Consider the following 18,832-nt stretch of genomic DNA (forward strand, 5'->3'; position numbering starts at 1 on the left):
CACTGGAGTTGGGGTTTCAACTGGAGTTGGGGTTTCCACTAGAGTTGGGGTTTCCACTAGAGTTGGGGTTTCCACTAGAGTTGGGGTTTCAACTGGAGTTGGGGTTTCCACTAGAGTTGGGGTTTCAACTGGAGTTGGGGTTTCCACTAGAGTTGGGGTTTCCACTAGAGTTGGGGTTTCCACTAGAGTTGGGGTTTCCACTAGAGTTGGGGTTTCCACTAGAGTTGGGGTTTCCACTAGAGTTGGGGTTTCCAACTGGATTTGGGGTTTCCAACTGTGTTATTGACTTGTTAATTGTTTACTCCATGTGTAACTCTGTGTTGTCTGCTCATACTGCTATGCTTTATCTTGGCCAGGTCGCAGTTGCAAAGGAGAACTTGTTCTCAACTAGCCTACCTGGTTAAATAAAGGTGAAATAAAAAAAAATAAAAAAGGTAAGGGAACTGAGGTATCTTACCCACAAGTGGGACAGGGTGCACGGGCCCATAGGTTTGATAAACTTCTAGTTAAAACAATAACACTTCTACAGGCTGTTAAGACTGTATGTGGGGGGTCCCACAGCAAAGTCCAAACTACCAGAATCAACAAAAAGTGCTCAGTAGTGTCACAGGTGGGTCCAAATGTTCAGGAGCTGTGGCTATAAAGCCCAATATAAGGCCTTGTTGTTGTGAGAAGAGACCACCACAGGATCAACCTCTAAATATGTATACCCTTAAATAAATATATACTAAATCAATATTGTAATTTATTAAGTTATAAGTGCTAATATAGGCAAATCAAGAGTTATGGTTAGGGTTACAGCTGGAGTTATGGTTGGGTTGTGTGTGTGTGTGTGTGTGTCAGTTGACCTATTTCCAAGCTAAACAAGGTTCCCTCACCACCTACCTCTCACTTCTCTCTCTTGCCTACACAGGTTATGCCACCCCACAGGCTTCCTGGAACCCCCACTGTGAAAGAGAAGGGCTGATCCCCAGTCCTCAAGGTCTAGCTACTCTCCTCCCAAGTCCACCCACCCCTCTGCCCCCCCCCAACCACACCTAGCCCCCCCCCCCCCCCCCCCCCCCCCCCCCCCTCCCCACTCCCAGACCCCGGCCCCATGGCTGCAGGAGGCCATGGCCCTGCCAAGGATGTGTTGATCAACCTGCATCAGGTAAGATTGATTTATTGATTATGTTGATTTTCCTTCAAGAGGAAATTTATTTCGCAGCTCTCAATAGAAGGAATAAACATCCCTAATACCTGAAACATAGATACAAGTCAACTGGGAACTCAACAGGGAAACAGGCAGATGAGCTCACAGGTCAGCTACCCAACTGCACAGACACCCAGCAGGGATGCAAACCAGTTGCTTTTCTGGCAACACGACATATCCCTCTAAACACAGCACTAGTTTGTGTACTGAACAAGTTCTTACTCATCAGTCACGATTTCAATTGTTGCCTTTTTGTCTGAAGTCCAGCTTACCATAAAGTCATACCCAGAGCAGAAATTTGAAAAACATTTGGAAAAAGGCAACAGAATTCAGGTTGTGAAGTAGATTGACTTAAATATCCCTGATTAGACTGGGTTGCTACGGCGTCTCCTAAGCAACCACCAGTAGTGCAGTTTCATGCCAAGCCATGTGAGATGCACTATGACATTTGCGACTACTCACTGAGGAGAAAGTGTGTGTGTGTGTACGGATAGATATACTGTAGGTATGCTGGCACTGCTGAATGTCTCTATGGGATTTTGTCCTGTAAGGTCAGTGGTAAATAGACATCAATGACATGCATACAGTGAGCTACTGTATCAAGGATTTCCTTTAGCTTGCAAGTTCTTTAATCTCCCAACTGTTTGTGACATTTCTACATGAAAGGAAAGCAGAACAAAATGACCTGTCAATGATTGACCTGATGTCTCCATTTCCTTTGAATGGAATGTAAACAAGATAATGAAGGCTGTATTCTGGCTTTGAGCAGGAGGAACATTCAGTAGAATATAGGCTAGTCAGTCAACTGTAGTTGCTCCCAAGCTATTTCTAAATGAATCTTTTGTGACTGCAGCAGAATGTGTATGTGTGTGTGTGTGTGTGTGTGTATATATGAGAGAGAGAATTTTTTAATGTTCTCTCTAACGTTGTTGTACAATTAAAGGTCATGCACATTTTTTTCAAAATAGTTTAACCAGAGTTTTTTTTTGCAATATTTACTGATCTGTCTTTCAGATACACATTCATTAGTCATTCAGTAATGACAAACTTTTTTATATATATTTTTTTATTTTACCCCTTTTTCTCCCCAATTTCGTGGTATCCAATTGTTTTAGTAGCTACTATCTTGTCTCATCGCTACATCTCCTGTACGGGCTCGGGAGAGACGAAGGTTGAAAGTCATGCGTCCTCCGATACAACCCGGTAGCCAGCCCGGTAGCCATCCAACCCGGGAGCCAGCCGCACCAATGTGTCGGAGGAAACGCCGTGCACCTGGCAACCTTGGTTAGCGCGCACTGCGCCCGGCCCTCCACAGGAGTCGCTGGTGCGCGATGAGACAAGGACATCCCTACCTGCCAAACCCTCCCTAACCCGGACGACGCTAGGCCAATTGTGCGTCGCCCCACGGACCTCCCGGTCGCGGCCGGTTACGACAAAGCCTGGGCGCGAACCCAGAAAAAAATAAAAAATAATGACTAGCTTCTTGTAGCAGGCTATAGAAAATGAACACAGGTCTCATCCAAAAATCACAAGCCCACGTGTTAGTGATTTTTAGCCAATTCATCTTTATATTTCATGTTTAGCCAACTTGGCTCTATTCGCTAGCTAACAAGGTTGAACAGTTGAATTGTTATGAACACAACTTTCTGTCTGTCTCCAACTGTTTGAAAAGCATGTTAACCTGTCCACTTTGTTCAGATGTTGAAATCAAGTGGCCTACCTTATTACTCAGAATGATAACGAGTTGCCAGTTCCTTATATCATTTGGCTAAAATGCTGCTAGCGGTAAGTCAAATCAAATTTAATTTGTCACATGTGCCGAATACAACAGGTGTGTAGACCTTACAGTGAAATGCTTACCTACAAGCCCTTAACCAACAATGCAGTTTTAAGAAAATACCTAACACTTTTTTGACAAGGTAAGGTTAAGGTAAGGGATAAGAATAACAAATCATTCAAGCGCAGCAATAAATAACAATAGCAGGGCTATATACAGGGGGTACCGGTGTCTAGGTAATTGAGGTAATATGTACATGTAGGTAGAGTTATTAAAGTGACAATGCATAGAAAATAACAGAGTAGCAGCAGCGTTCCAGAGGGGGGGGGGGGGGCAATGCAAATAGTCTGGGTAGCCCTTTGATTAACTGTTCAGAAGTCTTATGGGGGGTAGAAGCTATTCAGAAGTCTTGGGGGTAGAAGCGATTCAGAAGTCTTGTGGGTAGAAGCTATTTAGGAGCCTCCTGGACCTAGACTTGGCACTCCGATACCGCTTTCCGTGCGGTAGCAGAGAGAACAGTCTATGACTAGGGGGCCTTCCTCTGACACCACCTGGTATAGAGATCCTGAATAGCAGGAAGCTTGATGTACTGGGCCGTACACACTACCCTCTGTAGTGCCTTGCGGTCGTAGGCCGAGCAGTTGGCATACCAGGCAGTGATGCAACCGGTCAGGATGCTCTTGATGGTGCAGCTGTAAAACCTTTTGAGGATCTGAGGACCCATGACAAGTATTTTCAGTCTCCTGAGGGGGAATAGGTTTTGTCGTGCCCTCTTCACGACTGTCTTGGTGTGCTTGGACCATGATAGTTTGTTGGTGATGTGGATGCCAAGGAACTTGAAGCTCTCAACTTGCTCCACTACAGCCCTGTCGTTGACAATGGGGGTGTGCTCGGTCCTCCTTTTCCTGTAGTCCACAATCATCTCCTTTGTCTTGATCACGTTGAGGGAGAGGTTGTTGTCCTTGCACCACACCGTCAGGTCTCTGATCTACTCCCTATCGGCTGTCTCATCATTGTCGGTGATTTGGCCTACCGCTGTTGTCATCAGCAAACGTAATGATTGTGTTGGAGTCGTGCCTGGCTGTGCAGTCATGAGTGAACAGTGGGTTCAGGAGGGGACTGAGCACGCACCCCTGCGGGGCCCCCGTGTTGAGGATCAGCGTGGCGGATGTGTTGTTACCTACCCTTACCACCTGGGGGCAGACCGTCAGGAAGTCCAGGATCCAGTTACAGAGGGAGGTGTTTAGTCCCAGGATCCTTAGCTTCGTGAGGAGCTTTGAGGGAACTATGGTGTTGAACGCTGAGCTGTAGTCATTGAACAGCATTCTCACATAGGTGTTCCTTTTGTCCAGGTGTGAAAGGGCAGTCTGGAGTGCAATAGAGATTGCATCATCTGAGGATCTGTTGGTGAGGTATGCAAATTGGAGTGGGTCTAGGGTTTCTGGGATAATGATGTTGATTAGAGCCATGACCTGCCTTTCAAAGGTTTTTCATGGCCACAGATGTGAGTGCTACGGGTCAGTAGTCATTTAGGCAGGTTACCTTAGTGTTCTTGGGCACAGGGACTATGGTGGTCTGCTTGAAACATGTAGGTATTACAGACTCAGACTGGGAGAGGTTGAAAATGAGAGTGAAGACACTTGCCAGTTGGTCAGCGCATGCTCGGAGTACACGTCCTGGTAATCCATCTGGCCCTCCTGCCTTGTCAATGTTGACCTGTTTAAAGGTCTTTCCCATATTCGTGGGAATTGACACAGAGCTCTTATAGGACCAGGGCACAAATAATAATATAATAAACAATCATTTTGCTCTTTATTTAGCCATCTTACATATGAAACCTTATTTGCTCATCAGAAATGGTGAGTAATTCACCACAGGTTAATGAGAAGGGTGTGCTTGAAAGGATGCACATAACTCTGCAATGTTGGATTGTATTGGAGAGAGTCTCAGTCTTAAATCATTTTCCGCACACCGTCTTTGCCTGTATTTAGTTTTCATGCTCGTGAGGGCAGAGAATCCACTCTCATATAGGTGCGTGGTTGCAAAGGGCATCAGTGTTTTAACAGCGTGAAATGCCAAGATCGGATACTCTGAGCGCAGCCCTATCCAGAAATCTGTCAGTGGCTTCTGATTAAATTACATTTTCACAGAACCTCTTGTTGCAATTTCAATGAGGCTCTCTTGTTCAGATATCGGTAAGTGGACTGGAGGCAGGGCATGAAAGGGATAACGAATCCAGTTGTTTGTGTTTTCCATTTCGGGAAAACCTGCATAATTGTGCACCCAGCTCACATATCACATTTGACATTGTCCATAAACATGAGTTCATTTGCACACAAACAATCATAAAATGATGGAAAGACCTATGTGTCGTCCTTGTTAATGCAGACAGAGAAGAACTCCAACTTCTTAGTCATAGCCTCATTTTGTCCAGCACATTGGATATAGTTGCGGAGAGTCCCTGTAATCCTAGATTCAGATCATTCAGGTGAGGAAAAAACACCAGATAGGCAAGTCATGTGAGAAACTAGTCGTCATGCAAGCAGTTAGACAAGTGAAAATTATGGTCAGTAAAGAAAGCTTGTCTCAATTTTTTTTTTTGTAAGTGTCAACACTTTCCCCCTTGATAACCAGCACACTTCTGTATGTTGTAAAAGCTTTACATGGTTGCTGCCCATATCATTGCATAATGCAGAAAATACACGAGAGTTCAGGGCCTTTGCTTCAACAAAGTTAACCATTTTCACTTTAGTGTCCAAAACGTCTTTCAAGCTGCCAGGCATTACCTTGGCAGCAACAGCCTCTCGGTAGATGCTGCAGGGTACCCAACAGCCTCTCGGTAGATGCTGCAGGGTACCCAACAGCCTCTCGGTAGATGCTGCAGGGTACCCAAGAGCCTCTCGGTAGATGCTGCAGGGTACCCAACGGCCTCTCGGTAGATGCTGCAGGGTACCCAACGGCCTCTCGGTAGATGCTGCAGGGTACCCAACGGCCTCTCGGTAGATGCTGCAGGGTACCCAAGAGCCTCTCGGTAGATGCTGCAGGGTACCCAAGAGCCTCTCGGTAGATGCTGCAGGGTACCCAAGAGCCTCTCGGTAGATGCTGCAGGGTACCCAAGAGCCTCTCGGTAGATGCTGCAGAGTACCCAACAGCCTCGGTAGATGCTGCAGTGTACCCAACAGCCTCTCGGTTGATGCTGCAGTGTACCCAAGAGCCTCTCGGTAGATGCTGCAGGGTACCCAAGAGCCTCTCGGTAGATGCTGCAGGGTACCCAATTGGCGTCGGGACTCGCATTACCACTCCACTATGTCTCCCTGTCATGGCTTTTGCTTGTTATTTCGCTGAACACTAGATGGTTTAATTGTATTTTTGGCAGTGAAACGAGGCTTCTCAGTCGAGAAAAAAACATCACCCAAATGTATAGCCCCGTTGGGAAATCAAAATGGACTGTTTGAAAATGTGAATCAACATTTTATTTGGTGTACCCTGACGGCATTGTGCGTACCCCTGTTTGGGTATAGCTGGTGTTAGGCATAAGATTGCGGACTCACTAAACCTTCCGTCCTCTGCCTTGATGGTGTCGTGGTCCAGGGCGATGAAGTAGAAACCTGACTCCACCAGGTAAAACGTGTTCTCTACACACACTGACCTGTCTTCTGAGAACAACTGGAGTGAGAGAGGGAGGAAAACAAGATGTCAGATTTCAATTGGAGTTGAAATGTTTTAACATCTTAATGTTGCATTCAATTTAACAGTCAATTTTAAGGCTGTATCTAAAGAGGAACCTATGGATAATAATTTTGCCAAATAAGCGATAACATGCAATGTGGGACTGAGCCCAGCTGTAGTGCAATTCAATGGTACAGAATGACGCTGATGCTCAGATTTTTCACTTTAAAATGTACTGTATGTCAAACAAAAACCAATGATTTCCAAGTGGAAAAACCATACAACTCTATGCACAAGAACTACTTTAAATAATTTGCAATCATTGGTTTGTTTGACATACATACAGTCTCAAGACAACTCACTCTGTTATTGTGGAGTTGCCCTGTACCAATCCACACAACTTGTCAGTCAGCATGGCTCAGTATTGAACAGCCTGCTGTCATTTCATATCCAACCCACCTCGTGAAGAGCTATCCTCCTATAGGTTCACTTCATCCCTTATCTACACTACTCATATTGTTTAGCAATGACTATCACATACATTCAGTATAGAACCATCCTCTGAATAGAATCATATTCTCTAACAAATAGACAGCAGCTGGTCATCATCTTCTCTACGTGACAAATGTCCTATGGCACAATGTCTTCATACAGTGTCCAAGAAATTAGAGGAACTCTCGGTACCACTAATGATTCATTTAGGGGGATGATTGGTGGATGTCATGGTTACCTGCAGGAAGTCCCCAGAGTGCTGTGCATAGAGAAGAGCCAAGGTAACCTACTTGGAATGTATCTCCTGTCTCTGTCAGATGAGGAGAAAACAACTTCACTACCACATATTAGTGCCAGTGGACCTGCATGGAAAGAGGGACGGAGAGAGAGAAATGGTTTGAAGTCATTCTTATTTATTGTAACTAAACAAAAACTAAGTAAAAGTTACATAGACTATCGGTAAATAGCCCACCCATTTTTACCTACCTCATCCCCATACTGTTTTTATTTATTTACTTTTCTGCTCTTTTGCACACCTGTACATGACCATCTGATCATTTATCACTCCAGTGTTAATCTGAAAAATTGTAATTATTTGCCTACCTCCTCATGCCTTTTGCACACAATGTATATAGACTCCCCTTTTTTTTCTACTGTGTTATTGACTTGTTCATTATTTACTCCATGTGTAACTCTGTGTTGTCTGTTCACACTGCTATGCTTTATCTTGGCCAGGTCGCAGTTGCAAATGAGAACTTGTTCTCAACTAGTCTACCTGGTTAAATAAAGGTGAAAAAAAAAAATATCAAACGTTAGCTAGTTAGCTTCCTAGATAGTTGATGTTAACTTAGCTTACCTCATCAATAGCCTTCTTTAATAACAGAATACCAAATAACTACTTTCTTTTTTGATTAGCTTGCTAGTTGGTTAGTTTTTCAGTAGAGAAACTAGCTAACCAAAAGGTCCAAAAACCTGACCAATTGCATTTCAGTTGGTCTGCTACAGGCTATGTTCATTGGCTAGAATTTCCTCCTATTATTCAATTATAGTAAGCATTTGTGAGAGGAAAATGGATTTTTGAAAATTGGAGTGAGAGGGAGAGAAAACATCCATGTGGCGATGCGGCGTATTTGTGAGAGTGCAGTAATTTCTGAGTCAGGCTAACAAAAAAATGTCTGCTCTCAAATTAATTTACTGTGTGCGGAAATGCAGTTGTGCTCGCTCAAAATCACTCTGGCAAGCTCTGAAGTTTAATTTGTGCCCACCACTCAGCTAGGTTTCCATCCAATAGGTCGTTAACAGTAAAAACATCACAGCATTCGATTTGCCGGCTGGAGGGCAAGGTGAATGTGATATTTATTTTTTATATACATTTGCAAACATGTCTAAAAACACGTTTTTTCTTTGTCATTATGGGGTATTGTGATGTCATTATGGGGTATTGTGATGTCATTATGGGGTATTGTGATGTCATTATGGGGTATTGTGATGTCATTATGGGGTATTGTGTGTAGATTTGATGCTGGAAGACAAACAATTTAATCCATTTTAGAATAAGGCTGTATAGTCAAGGGATCTGAATACTTTCTGAATGCACTGTATGTCTGGCAGAATCCCTCATTACCACTGTCTCAGCGAAAGATTGTATGTTGTGTATTTATATATGGGGTCTCTGCATTCTTAGATAATTCCTCAATATGTTTAGAACTGTAACTACTGAACCACTCGGCTGCAATATTCTGGCCTGAGCAGGCCACACATGATCGATCTCTCTATCTCTCTCTCCAGCACGCGTACGTGCGTGCGTGCACACACACTCACACAGACAGAGACACACTCACACAGCCAGAGACACACTCACACAGCCAGAGACACACACACACACACACACACACACACACACACACTTACGGTGTGCATTATCAAATGAGGAAGAAAGACGAGGTGGGGAGAGAGGTGTAGAAGACAAAGACGAGGTGGGGAGAGGTGTAGAAGACAGAAAGACGAGGTGGGGAGAGAGGTGTAGAAGACAGAAAGACGAGGTGGGGAGAGAGGTGTAGAAGACAGAAAGACGAGGTGGGGAGAGAGGTGTAGAAGACAGAAAAGGGAAAGAGGTAAGAACAGCGGCAGACAGCATATGATTAATGAATTACAGTGGTACCCTAATATTCTCTCAGTTAATCACAATTATGTGGTGTCTCCTAACCAGCCTTGGGCCCCCAGTTGGCCCGAAGGTTATTTTAACTGGGCCCCCAGTTGGCCCGAAAGTTATTTTAAGAGCTGGTGAGGTGGCGATGACGGGACTGGCTTCCTCTCGCACATCAAAACATACCTGCAGACGAGAGACAGATGGATGCATGATTAAGCCTGTTTCTTTTTTATTCTAACATGGCCAGTCATCAGGAGGTGAAATGCAAAACTGACCTTGGATCATTAACTCTGGGACGACTACATCTCTATCTGTATTTCAATGTAAAGCATCTCTTTTAATAATACTTCCTGTTGACCCGACCAAGTGACCTCTCACCTATGATCACGCTGTGCCGTCTGTGTCAGCCAGTTCAGATGCGGGAGGGGTTCACCAACACAGCTGATATAACCTAGAGGATTTAGGGAGAAGGGGGATGAAGTGAAGGAGAGAGACTGTTATTGTGTGTGTGTGTGTGTGTGTGTAGTCTCACCAGGTGTCCACACTTGGCTATAGAATGCTTTATGCTGAAAGACAGACATATGAGGACAAACAATAGAAGATAATGTCAATAGAAGATGCATGTGTAGAAGATGTAGAACTGTATGTGATGCAGACACCTATCGGAGTGTACCTGACCCCTTGATCAGCTCGCTATCTGAAAGTAAAGAAAATAGCTTATTTATTGTAGATATGAAAACAATAACTGAGATATGACCATTCACTCTAAAGCAACAGATGTCATTTTCAGGATACGTCAATACAATGCAGAAAGTTTAACACCAGACTGTTATTGTGGTTGTTCATTACATGTCATGAAATATGATTATATATTGACTATGAAACAAATATGACATGGCCTGCTTATGAGTTGCCATGAAAGAAAGTTAGATTAATTCAACTGACAGTGGCGAGAACAGGCGTTCGTAGCTACATGCTTTTGATTAGCTTGAATAATAATAATTGCATGATTTATCATTCTACGGTATGTATGCAATTTCTTAGAATGTTATGAATGACACTGAATCGTAGGAGCTACTAGCTATGTAGAAGTTGGATGGAAGAATGCCCAGTGCTGCTTACCTGAGATGTTAATAATATTTTATTTTTTAACCTTTTTATTTAACTAGGCAAGTCAGTTAAGAACAAATTCTTATTCACAATAACAGCCTAGGAACAGTGGGTTAACTGCCTTGTTCAGGGGCAGAATGACAGATTTTTTTACCTTGGCAGCTCAGGGATTCGATCTAGCAACCTTTCGGTTACTGGCCCAACGCTCTAACCACAAGGATACCTGCCGCTCCTTCACCCATATTTTATTTGAGCTAAAAAAGTTGTTTGTCGTTCCAGTAATTGGCTACACCGCTACATGGTAAAACAGTAGTGTGTAGTTCCAGTAGTTAGCTACACCACTCATGTTTTGTGTGGACCCCAGGAAGAGTAGCAGCAGCTAATTGGCATCCTAATAAAATATCACCTCACCTCATCCACCCCAAACTATACCACCTCACACTAAAATATATTGTGCCCCTTTTACTTAAAAAAATCTAGGTAACTATTTGCATCAACCTTTTAAGTAAATCCAACAAGGAGGATATTTTAAGTATAACATACTTTGCTTTTAGTGCATTTAAAACTCAAATATATTAAGTGCATACAACTGGATCTCAAATTGCTTTCATTCAACTTAATTTGATCAGGTTCAGTACAGTTCTTTTGACCTGCTGAAGTCCTTCAAGTCCCAGAGCTAATGTTTTATAAGTTTGATATACCTAATGTAATCAGTTACAGAACTAATATTGTACGTTTAATTTGCTGAATTTATTCAGTATCGTAATTGATATTCTATGTTTTTTGCTCAGTTAAGTATGGTACTCAGGTTAGTAAAATGTATTTAAGTTGTTTTCCTACTAATTAAATATATACTCACAACTATACTTAAAAAAACAAATAGTTACCTCAATATACTTGGAATAATTTACCCCAAAAAATATATATTTCTATACAAGGGAATATGCAAAAATAATCGTTTTTCAACTTCAACACCTTTTTAATTTTGAATAAAGGTTTTCTTCAAACTTCAATCTCAAATTGCCCCTTAAACCCTACTCTTTTAGCATTTGTGGAGAGTTCATTATTTTGTAATCTGTAAGAATTCTGGGTATAACTCCACCTTGCCTCCTTAGGTAAAGTTGCATCCAGATAGCTTGCACCAGACTACAAATAATTTCAGATCTTCACACCTGCATAAAGTTTAGGTGATAGTTTGGGATTAGCACTTTGACCTCACATTTTGTACATTTTGGCAAGAATTCTCTGGTGGTCTGTGTGCCCCTTAACAAAGCAATACTTTAACAGAAACGTAAATTAACAATGTATCTAGACTTTACACATAGGACAAAATGAGGATACAACCTCATTCAAACTGTTTTAGATTAATCAAAACATGGGTTTTCAAAACATACATTGCACATTTTGTTACAAAATATATGCCAAATTGTCCCTTAAACCTGACTCCACAAGTGAAGCCCATATGGACATATTATTTTGACAGGATTAATATTCTGGGTATACCTCCACCTTGCCTCCTTAGGTAAAGTTACATCCAGATAGCTTGTACCTGACTACAAATAATCTCAGAAATCCACTATTGCATATGAAGTACGTTTTAAAACAAAGCTGTTTTTTAAAACAGGAATTGACAATGTCTCGTATAACTTCACCTGAAAAGGAGCATCATGTAAACTGTAGCTCCTATACCACCTAGCATCTAGCTTTTCAGCTTTCTAAGTAGGGTTTAGACCACAGTTTGTGAGTGGCCCTTTGAGATTTCTCATAGATATCTTTAGATATCTCTGAAAACAAGTAACTTCATCTTTAGAGCTTGGACGTGTGGGGAGGTCCTGAGATCATCAAGTTCCAAGAATAGTTTTTGGAACACCTCAAAGGCATCTTTCAGTTCTTGGGGTACCTTAGATTTAAGCAATAGATGAGGCCCAAAAGCAAGGTACATGACTGTGCAATACTGTGAATACCAGCCAGGACCTATGCTCCTTCGATGCAGATCGTATGCTCTATATTCTTGTGCAGATACTTCACAGTGAACACCTTCATCACATGCTGAACGAGGTCCTCTCGGATCATGGTGTCGTCAGCATCCGGAGTGAAAAAATTAAGAAATAACAGATTAGGCTGTTACATTATCTGTGCATCTTGAGGAGAGGGAAACAAATGAAGATGCCTCATTTCGAGATAAATAAGGATACAAAAATAAAAACCTTTACCTTGTATTCTGTAATAAGGTCTTCAACCCTCTCACCGAGGTATATGAAGGCCACGGATCACAATGTGTCTTCTTTCCTGGCTGGTGTTGCACTATAATATGTTATACAAATAATTGCATTTAATACCGGAAACTAAATACATACAGTATACCCTATGTATTTTTGTGAAGGTGTTACTGTGCTGTTTTATTTTCCGGAATTCCGTGTTAACTTTTTGTTGCCTAACGTGGTCAATCCATTTGGTTGTTAACTAGCTAGTAGCATGCTAGCTAACTATACAGACATCACGTCCGTTAACTAGCTAGTAGCATGCCCACCACAAGCTAACTATACAGACATCACGTCCGTTAACTAGCTAGTAGCATGCCCACCACAAGCTAACTATACAGACATCACGTCCGTTAACTAGGTAGTAGCATGCCCACCACGAGCTAACTATACAGACATCATGGCCGTTAACTAGCTAGCTTATCAACGTGAAAATATATAAACGTACTCTGGCAATATAGCTAGCTAAAGGCTTTTCGAATATTATTTAACGTTTTCCACCAATATTTCCAATATTTCTGACATTTCTTCTAAAATATGTGGAGAGCGATCGAAACAACTAGATTCCAAGTGATAATTTGGTCCTTACCTGCCACATGGCCGTTCCAGAGGAGAATGATCAAGACGATGTCCGTTGAAATGTTCCGAGCACAATTGAAGTTCATAACTAGATCTGTCAGTCATGTCAGTCCAACATAATAATAATTTGAATATCATATTTTTAAGTTGTGACTTAGAAATATTTGTTCAAATTTAGCAGCACATTACCTTGGATTTTTTATTTGCAAATGCCAGTCTTTCAACACAAATATAAATAAATGTATTCAAAAATGTAAGTAAAACCAAAAACGTATTATTTGAAGTAAAAATCTATTATTTTCTTTTGCAATATTTACTAAGCCCGTGGCTCATTTTTTACAGTGTAGCCCACCTCACCCTAGCTGAGGTGAAGGTTGAAAGAGCAGTCAAGCTTAACCAAAAGAGACATAGGCTCCACCTTAGCGTGCGATGGTGTAGCTTAGTGGTAGTTTAAATTATAGTCAAACGTGGTAATATTTTCAGTCGTTAGCTACACTGTAAAATTTGTAATTAACTACTGGAACTACACACTACTGTTTTACCATGTAGCTCACTACTGGAACTACAATTACTGGAACTACAATTAAGAGCAAAATGTGTCACTCTGTTCTGGGCCAGCTGCAGCTTAACTAGGTCTTTCCTTGAAGCACTGGACCACACGATTGGACAATAAGATTAGACAAAACTAGAGCCTGCAGAACTTGCAGATGGGCGAGGGATAGCAACAGGGGGGGTTAAATGAAACACATGCCCTATCCCCAGGAACCAGCTGGGACTGGGTTTGCAATGGTGATGTACATGGCAGGTTGACACATATACACAAGGCAACATCAAACACAGACATTACGGCCGTGTAAACAAACGCAGGTTCACCCACGCTAGCATGTGCGGCGGGGGGGGAGAGGGCACATTGTGACCACATACTTGGATTAGGTAAATGTGTGCCCAAGATGGATCATTGTTAACTGGTGATGCTGGATGGAAGAACATGTTATATAGGTTCCAGAAGACCAGCTGTGGGAATGGAGAAGTCTGCTAGCTGTATGTGTACTCTCATCTCTTATCTGGCACAGCCTGCAGTCTTCTGTCTGCAGTTTACTCAGAGCCCTATTGAAGAGAGTACAAACACATCTGTAGGCCTCTCCTGAATTCCCAGCGCCATCCATTCTTGTTTGTCTTGCTTGTTTAACAAATGTAAATGCAATCCATAACCTTTTTACTGCGCTCAATTGCCATTCATACAATGGACAGATAAAATGTGTGTGCCGAAAAGACGGCACTGTTCAGGCCCACATGTTTGTGTTGAGTATAGATAGTTGTCAAAAGCAATATACTTCAAAGTTGTGCTTTTGCTTGTTTACAGGTGTCCTTTTCTCAGTTGAAGCAGAGATTTAGAACACATGCTTGTGTGCCTGAACAGTAAAGACACTTGCACATTGTCTCAACCCGATGAATGCAGTTTGAACATGTCAAACTGGACAAAACATTAATCAAACAGAAAAGTGAATCACACCAATCTGACTTTTTTTGTGCCGTATGTATGGCGGTGTGCCAGCACCTTGAGTCCAAAACAGAGCAAGTAGGAAATGTGTAGTTACAGTTGTGGACACCCAGAAGAACAGGGAATTCCTCTGTCACTGCTCATCCATATATTTTATACTTAGATATTCTCATCCAATTCCTTTACTAGAATCTGTGTATTATTAGGTTTTGATGTGGAATTTGTTAGGTATTGGGTTTTGTTGTGGCATTGTTAGATATTACCTGTTAGATACTGCTGCACTGTCGGATCTAGAAGCATAAGCATTTCACTACACTCGCAATAACATCTGCTAACCATGTGTATGTGACCAATTTGATTTGAATTACTTTGATTTTACAGAGAGATCATCTGTGTTAGTGAGCTTGACAGTACAGTATTCTACTCATATGAACATACTATCTTGACGATAGCATCAATATCACACTTCGATATCATCGATGAGCTAACCACCTCCGTCACCGGCTTCATTAGGAAATGCATCGGTGTGAAAGGAAGGCCCGGAATATGTTGTGTGTATGTATTGATACAGTGCCTTGCAAAAGTATTCACCCCTCTTGCTGTTTTTTTCTTATTTTGTTGCATTACAACATTTTTAAATACATTTTTATTTGGATTTCATGTAATAAACGTACACAAAATAGTCCAAATTGGTCAAGTGAAAAAATTAACTTGTTTAAAAAAATTCCTGGACCCCAGGAGATTCTACTCAGACCTTGTAGAGTGAAGCATCTCCAGTAGTTTTTTGGACATTAGCCTGTAGCGTAAAGACATCAGTACAGATTTGAGGGATGGCATCCAGTCATGTTCTGTGTCAGGGTAACTCAAAGAAGAAAGACCACATCCAGAGTGTCACTGTCATGCTTAAAAATAACCAAACCCTGACTGACACACAGACACACACACTTCAAATCAATTGTTTGTGTCATATGCGCCAAATATAACAGGTGAAATGCTTGCTTATACAAGCCCTTAACCAATAATGCTTTAAGAAGTTAAGAAAAATGTGTTAAGTAAAAAACTGAAAATAAAAGTAACAAATAGTTAAATAGCAGCAGTAGAATAACAATGGCGAGGCTATATACAGGGGGTACCGGTACAGAGTCAATGTGGAGACTATATACAGGGGGTACCGGTACAGAGTCAATGTGGAGGCTATATACAGGGGGTACAGGTACAGAGTCAATGTAGAGGCTATATACAGGGGGTACCGGTACAGAGTCAATGTGGAGGCTATATACAGGGGGTACAGGTACAGAGTCAATGTAGAGGCTATATACAGGGGGTACCGGTACAGAGTCAATGTGGAGGCTATATACAGGGGGTACTGGTACAGAGTCAATGTGGAGGCTATATACAGGGGGTACTGGTACAGAGTCAATGTGGAGGCTATATACTGGGGGTACAGGTACAGAGTCAATGTGGAGGCTATATACAGGGGGTACCGGTACAGAGTCAATGTGGAGGCTATATACAGGGGGTACCGGTACAGAGTCAATGTGGAGGCTATATACAGGGGGTACCGGTACAGAGTCAATGTGGAGGCTATATACAGGGGGTACCGGTACAGAGTCAATGTGGAGGCTATATACAGGGGGTACCGGTACAGAGTCAATGTGTGGGGGCACCAGTTAGTCGAGGTAATTTAGGTACAGTGCCTTGCAAATGTATTCACCTCCTTGGCATTTTTCATATTTTGTTGCATTAAAAACCTTTAATTTAAATGGATTTTTATTTGAATTTCATGTAATGCACATACACAAAATAGTCCAAATTGGTGAAGTTAAAGAAAAACATTTTAAAATGGAAAAGTGGTGCGTGCATATGTATTCACCCCCTTTGCTTTGAAGCCCCTAAATAAGATCTGGTGCAAACAATTATCTTCAGAAATCACATGATTAGTTAAATAAAGTCCACCTGTGTGCAATCTGTGTCACATGATCTCAGTATATGTATACACACGCACCTGTTCTGAAAGGCCCCAGAGGCCCCAAGCAAATGACACCATGAAGACCAAGGAGCTCTCCAAACAGGTCAGGGACAAAGTTGTGGAGAAGTACAGATCAGGGTTGGGTTATAAAAAAATCTGAAACTTTGAACAGAGCACCAATAAATCCATTATTTAAAAAAATGGGAAGAATATGGCAGCACAAACCTGCCAAGAGGACCGCCCACCAAAACTCACAGACCAGACAAGAAGGGCATTAATCAGAGGCAACAGAGACCAAAGATAACCCTGAAGGAGCTGCAAAGCTCTACAGCGGAGATTGGAGTATCTGTCCATTGGACCACTTTTAAGCCGTACAATCCACAGAGCTGGGCTTTACGGCTGAGTGGCAGAAAAAAGCCATTGCTTAAAGAAAGAAATAAGCAAACACATGTGGTGTTCACCAAAAGGCATGTGGGAGACTCCCCAACATATGGAAGAAGGTACTCTGGTTAGATGAGACTAAATTTGATATTTTTGCCATCAAGGAAAATGCTATGTCTGGCGCAACCCAACACCTCTCATCACCCCGAGAACACCAGCATCATGCTGTGGGGAAACTGATAAAAATTGAAGGAATGATGGGTTGCTTTAAATACAGGGAAATTCTTGAGGGAAACCTGTTTGTCTTCCAGAGATTTGAGACTGGGACGGAGGTTCACCTTCCGGCAGGACAATGACCCTAAGCTACTGATAAAGCAACACTCGAGTCGTTTAAGGGAAAATATTTTAAATGTCTTGGAATGGCCTAGTCAAAGCTCAGACCTCAATCTAATTGAGAATCTGTGGTATGACTTAAAGATTTACTGTACACCAGCGGAACCCATTCCACATGAAGGAGCAGGAGCAGTTTTGCCTTGAAGAATGGGCAAAAATCGCAGTGGCTAGATGTGCCAAGCTTATAGAGACGACATTCCCCAAGAGACTTGCAGCTCTAATTGCTGCAAAAGGTGGCTTTTCAAAGTATTAACTTGGGGGGGGGGTGAATAGTTTATGCACGCTCAAGTTTTTTCGTCTTTATTTCTGGTTTGTTTCACAAGAAAAAATATTTTGCATCTTCAAAAAGGTAGGCACTGTGTAAATCAAATGACACAACCCCTCCCCCAAAAATATATTTTAATTCCAGGTTGTAAGGCAACAAAATAGGAAAAATGCCAAGGGTGGCCACTCTAATTGTCACGTTCATCAAATGGAGGAGACCAAGGCGCAGCGTGATATGAATACATGTTCTATATTTAATGAAGAAGGAACACTAAAACAAACTTACAAAACGTGACACTATATATAAACAGTGAAGACACAGGCAACTAGACAGACAATAACCCACGAAATACCCAGAGAAGATGGCTGCCTAAATATGGTTCCCAATCAGAGACAACAATGAACAGCTGCCTCTAATTGAGAACCAATCTAGGCAACCACAGACATACATAAACACCTAGATGGTAAACAACCCCATAAACCTACAAAAAACCCTAGACAGTAAAAAACACATCACCCATGTCACACCCTGACCTAACCAAAATATATAAAGAAAACAAAGAATACTCAGGTCAGGGCGTGACACTAATACAGTGGGGCAAAATAGTATTTAGTCAGCCACCAATTGTGCCAGTTTTCCCACTTAAAAAGATGAGGCCTGTAATTTTCATCATAGGTACACTTCAACTTTGACAGACAAAATTAGGAGAAAAAATCCAGAAAATCACATTGTAGGATTTTTAATGAATTTATTTGCAAATTATGGGAGAAAATAAGTATTTGGTCAATAACAAAAGTTTAATTCGTTTTTAATTAGTTTAGTTTCAATTACAGAAATGCTCATATAAAAAATTCTGAAAACAAAACATATTTTACATAGGTTTTAAAGATTAACTGCTTGTCAAACCAACCAGTGTCATATTTATAAAATGCTTTTCGGCGAAAGCATACCTAGCCCAGAACATACCTAGCCCAGAATATAGTCCAGTTGACAAATTATTACAAACATTAACCAGCCAAGCAGAAGCGTTACAAATCTCAGAAATAGAGAAAATGAATCCCTTACCTTTGATCTTCATATGGTGGCAATCAGAA

The 18,832-nt window shown here is 41.7% G+C and overlaps 1 protein-coding gene across 1 annotated transcript in view; it reads left to right on the top strand.

Moving 5' to 3' along the window:
- The first annotated feature begins 1,047 nt into the window (after positions 1-1,047).
- LOC110504803 (anion exchange protein 3) overlaps positions 1,048-18,832 on the top strand; it is an 81,330-nt gene continuing 63,545 nt past the window's right edge. Inside the window, exon 1 of the mRNA XM_036975226.1 lies at positions 1,048-1,150. Coding sequence (XP_036831121.1) covers positions 1,097-1,150 — 54 coding nt within the window. The 5' untranslated portion in view covers positions 1,048-1,096. The remainder of the gene's footprint in view (positions 1,151-18,832) is intronic.

This window comes from Oncorhynchus mykiss, chromosome 3 (genome assembly GCF_013265735.2).
Source record: "Oncorhynchus mykiss isolate Arlee chromosome 3, USDA_OmykA_1.1, whole genome shotgun sequence".
Classification (NCBI taxonomy): Eukaryota; Metazoa; Chordata; class Actinopteri; order Salmoniformes; family Salmonidae; genus Oncorhynchus; species Oncorhynchus mykiss.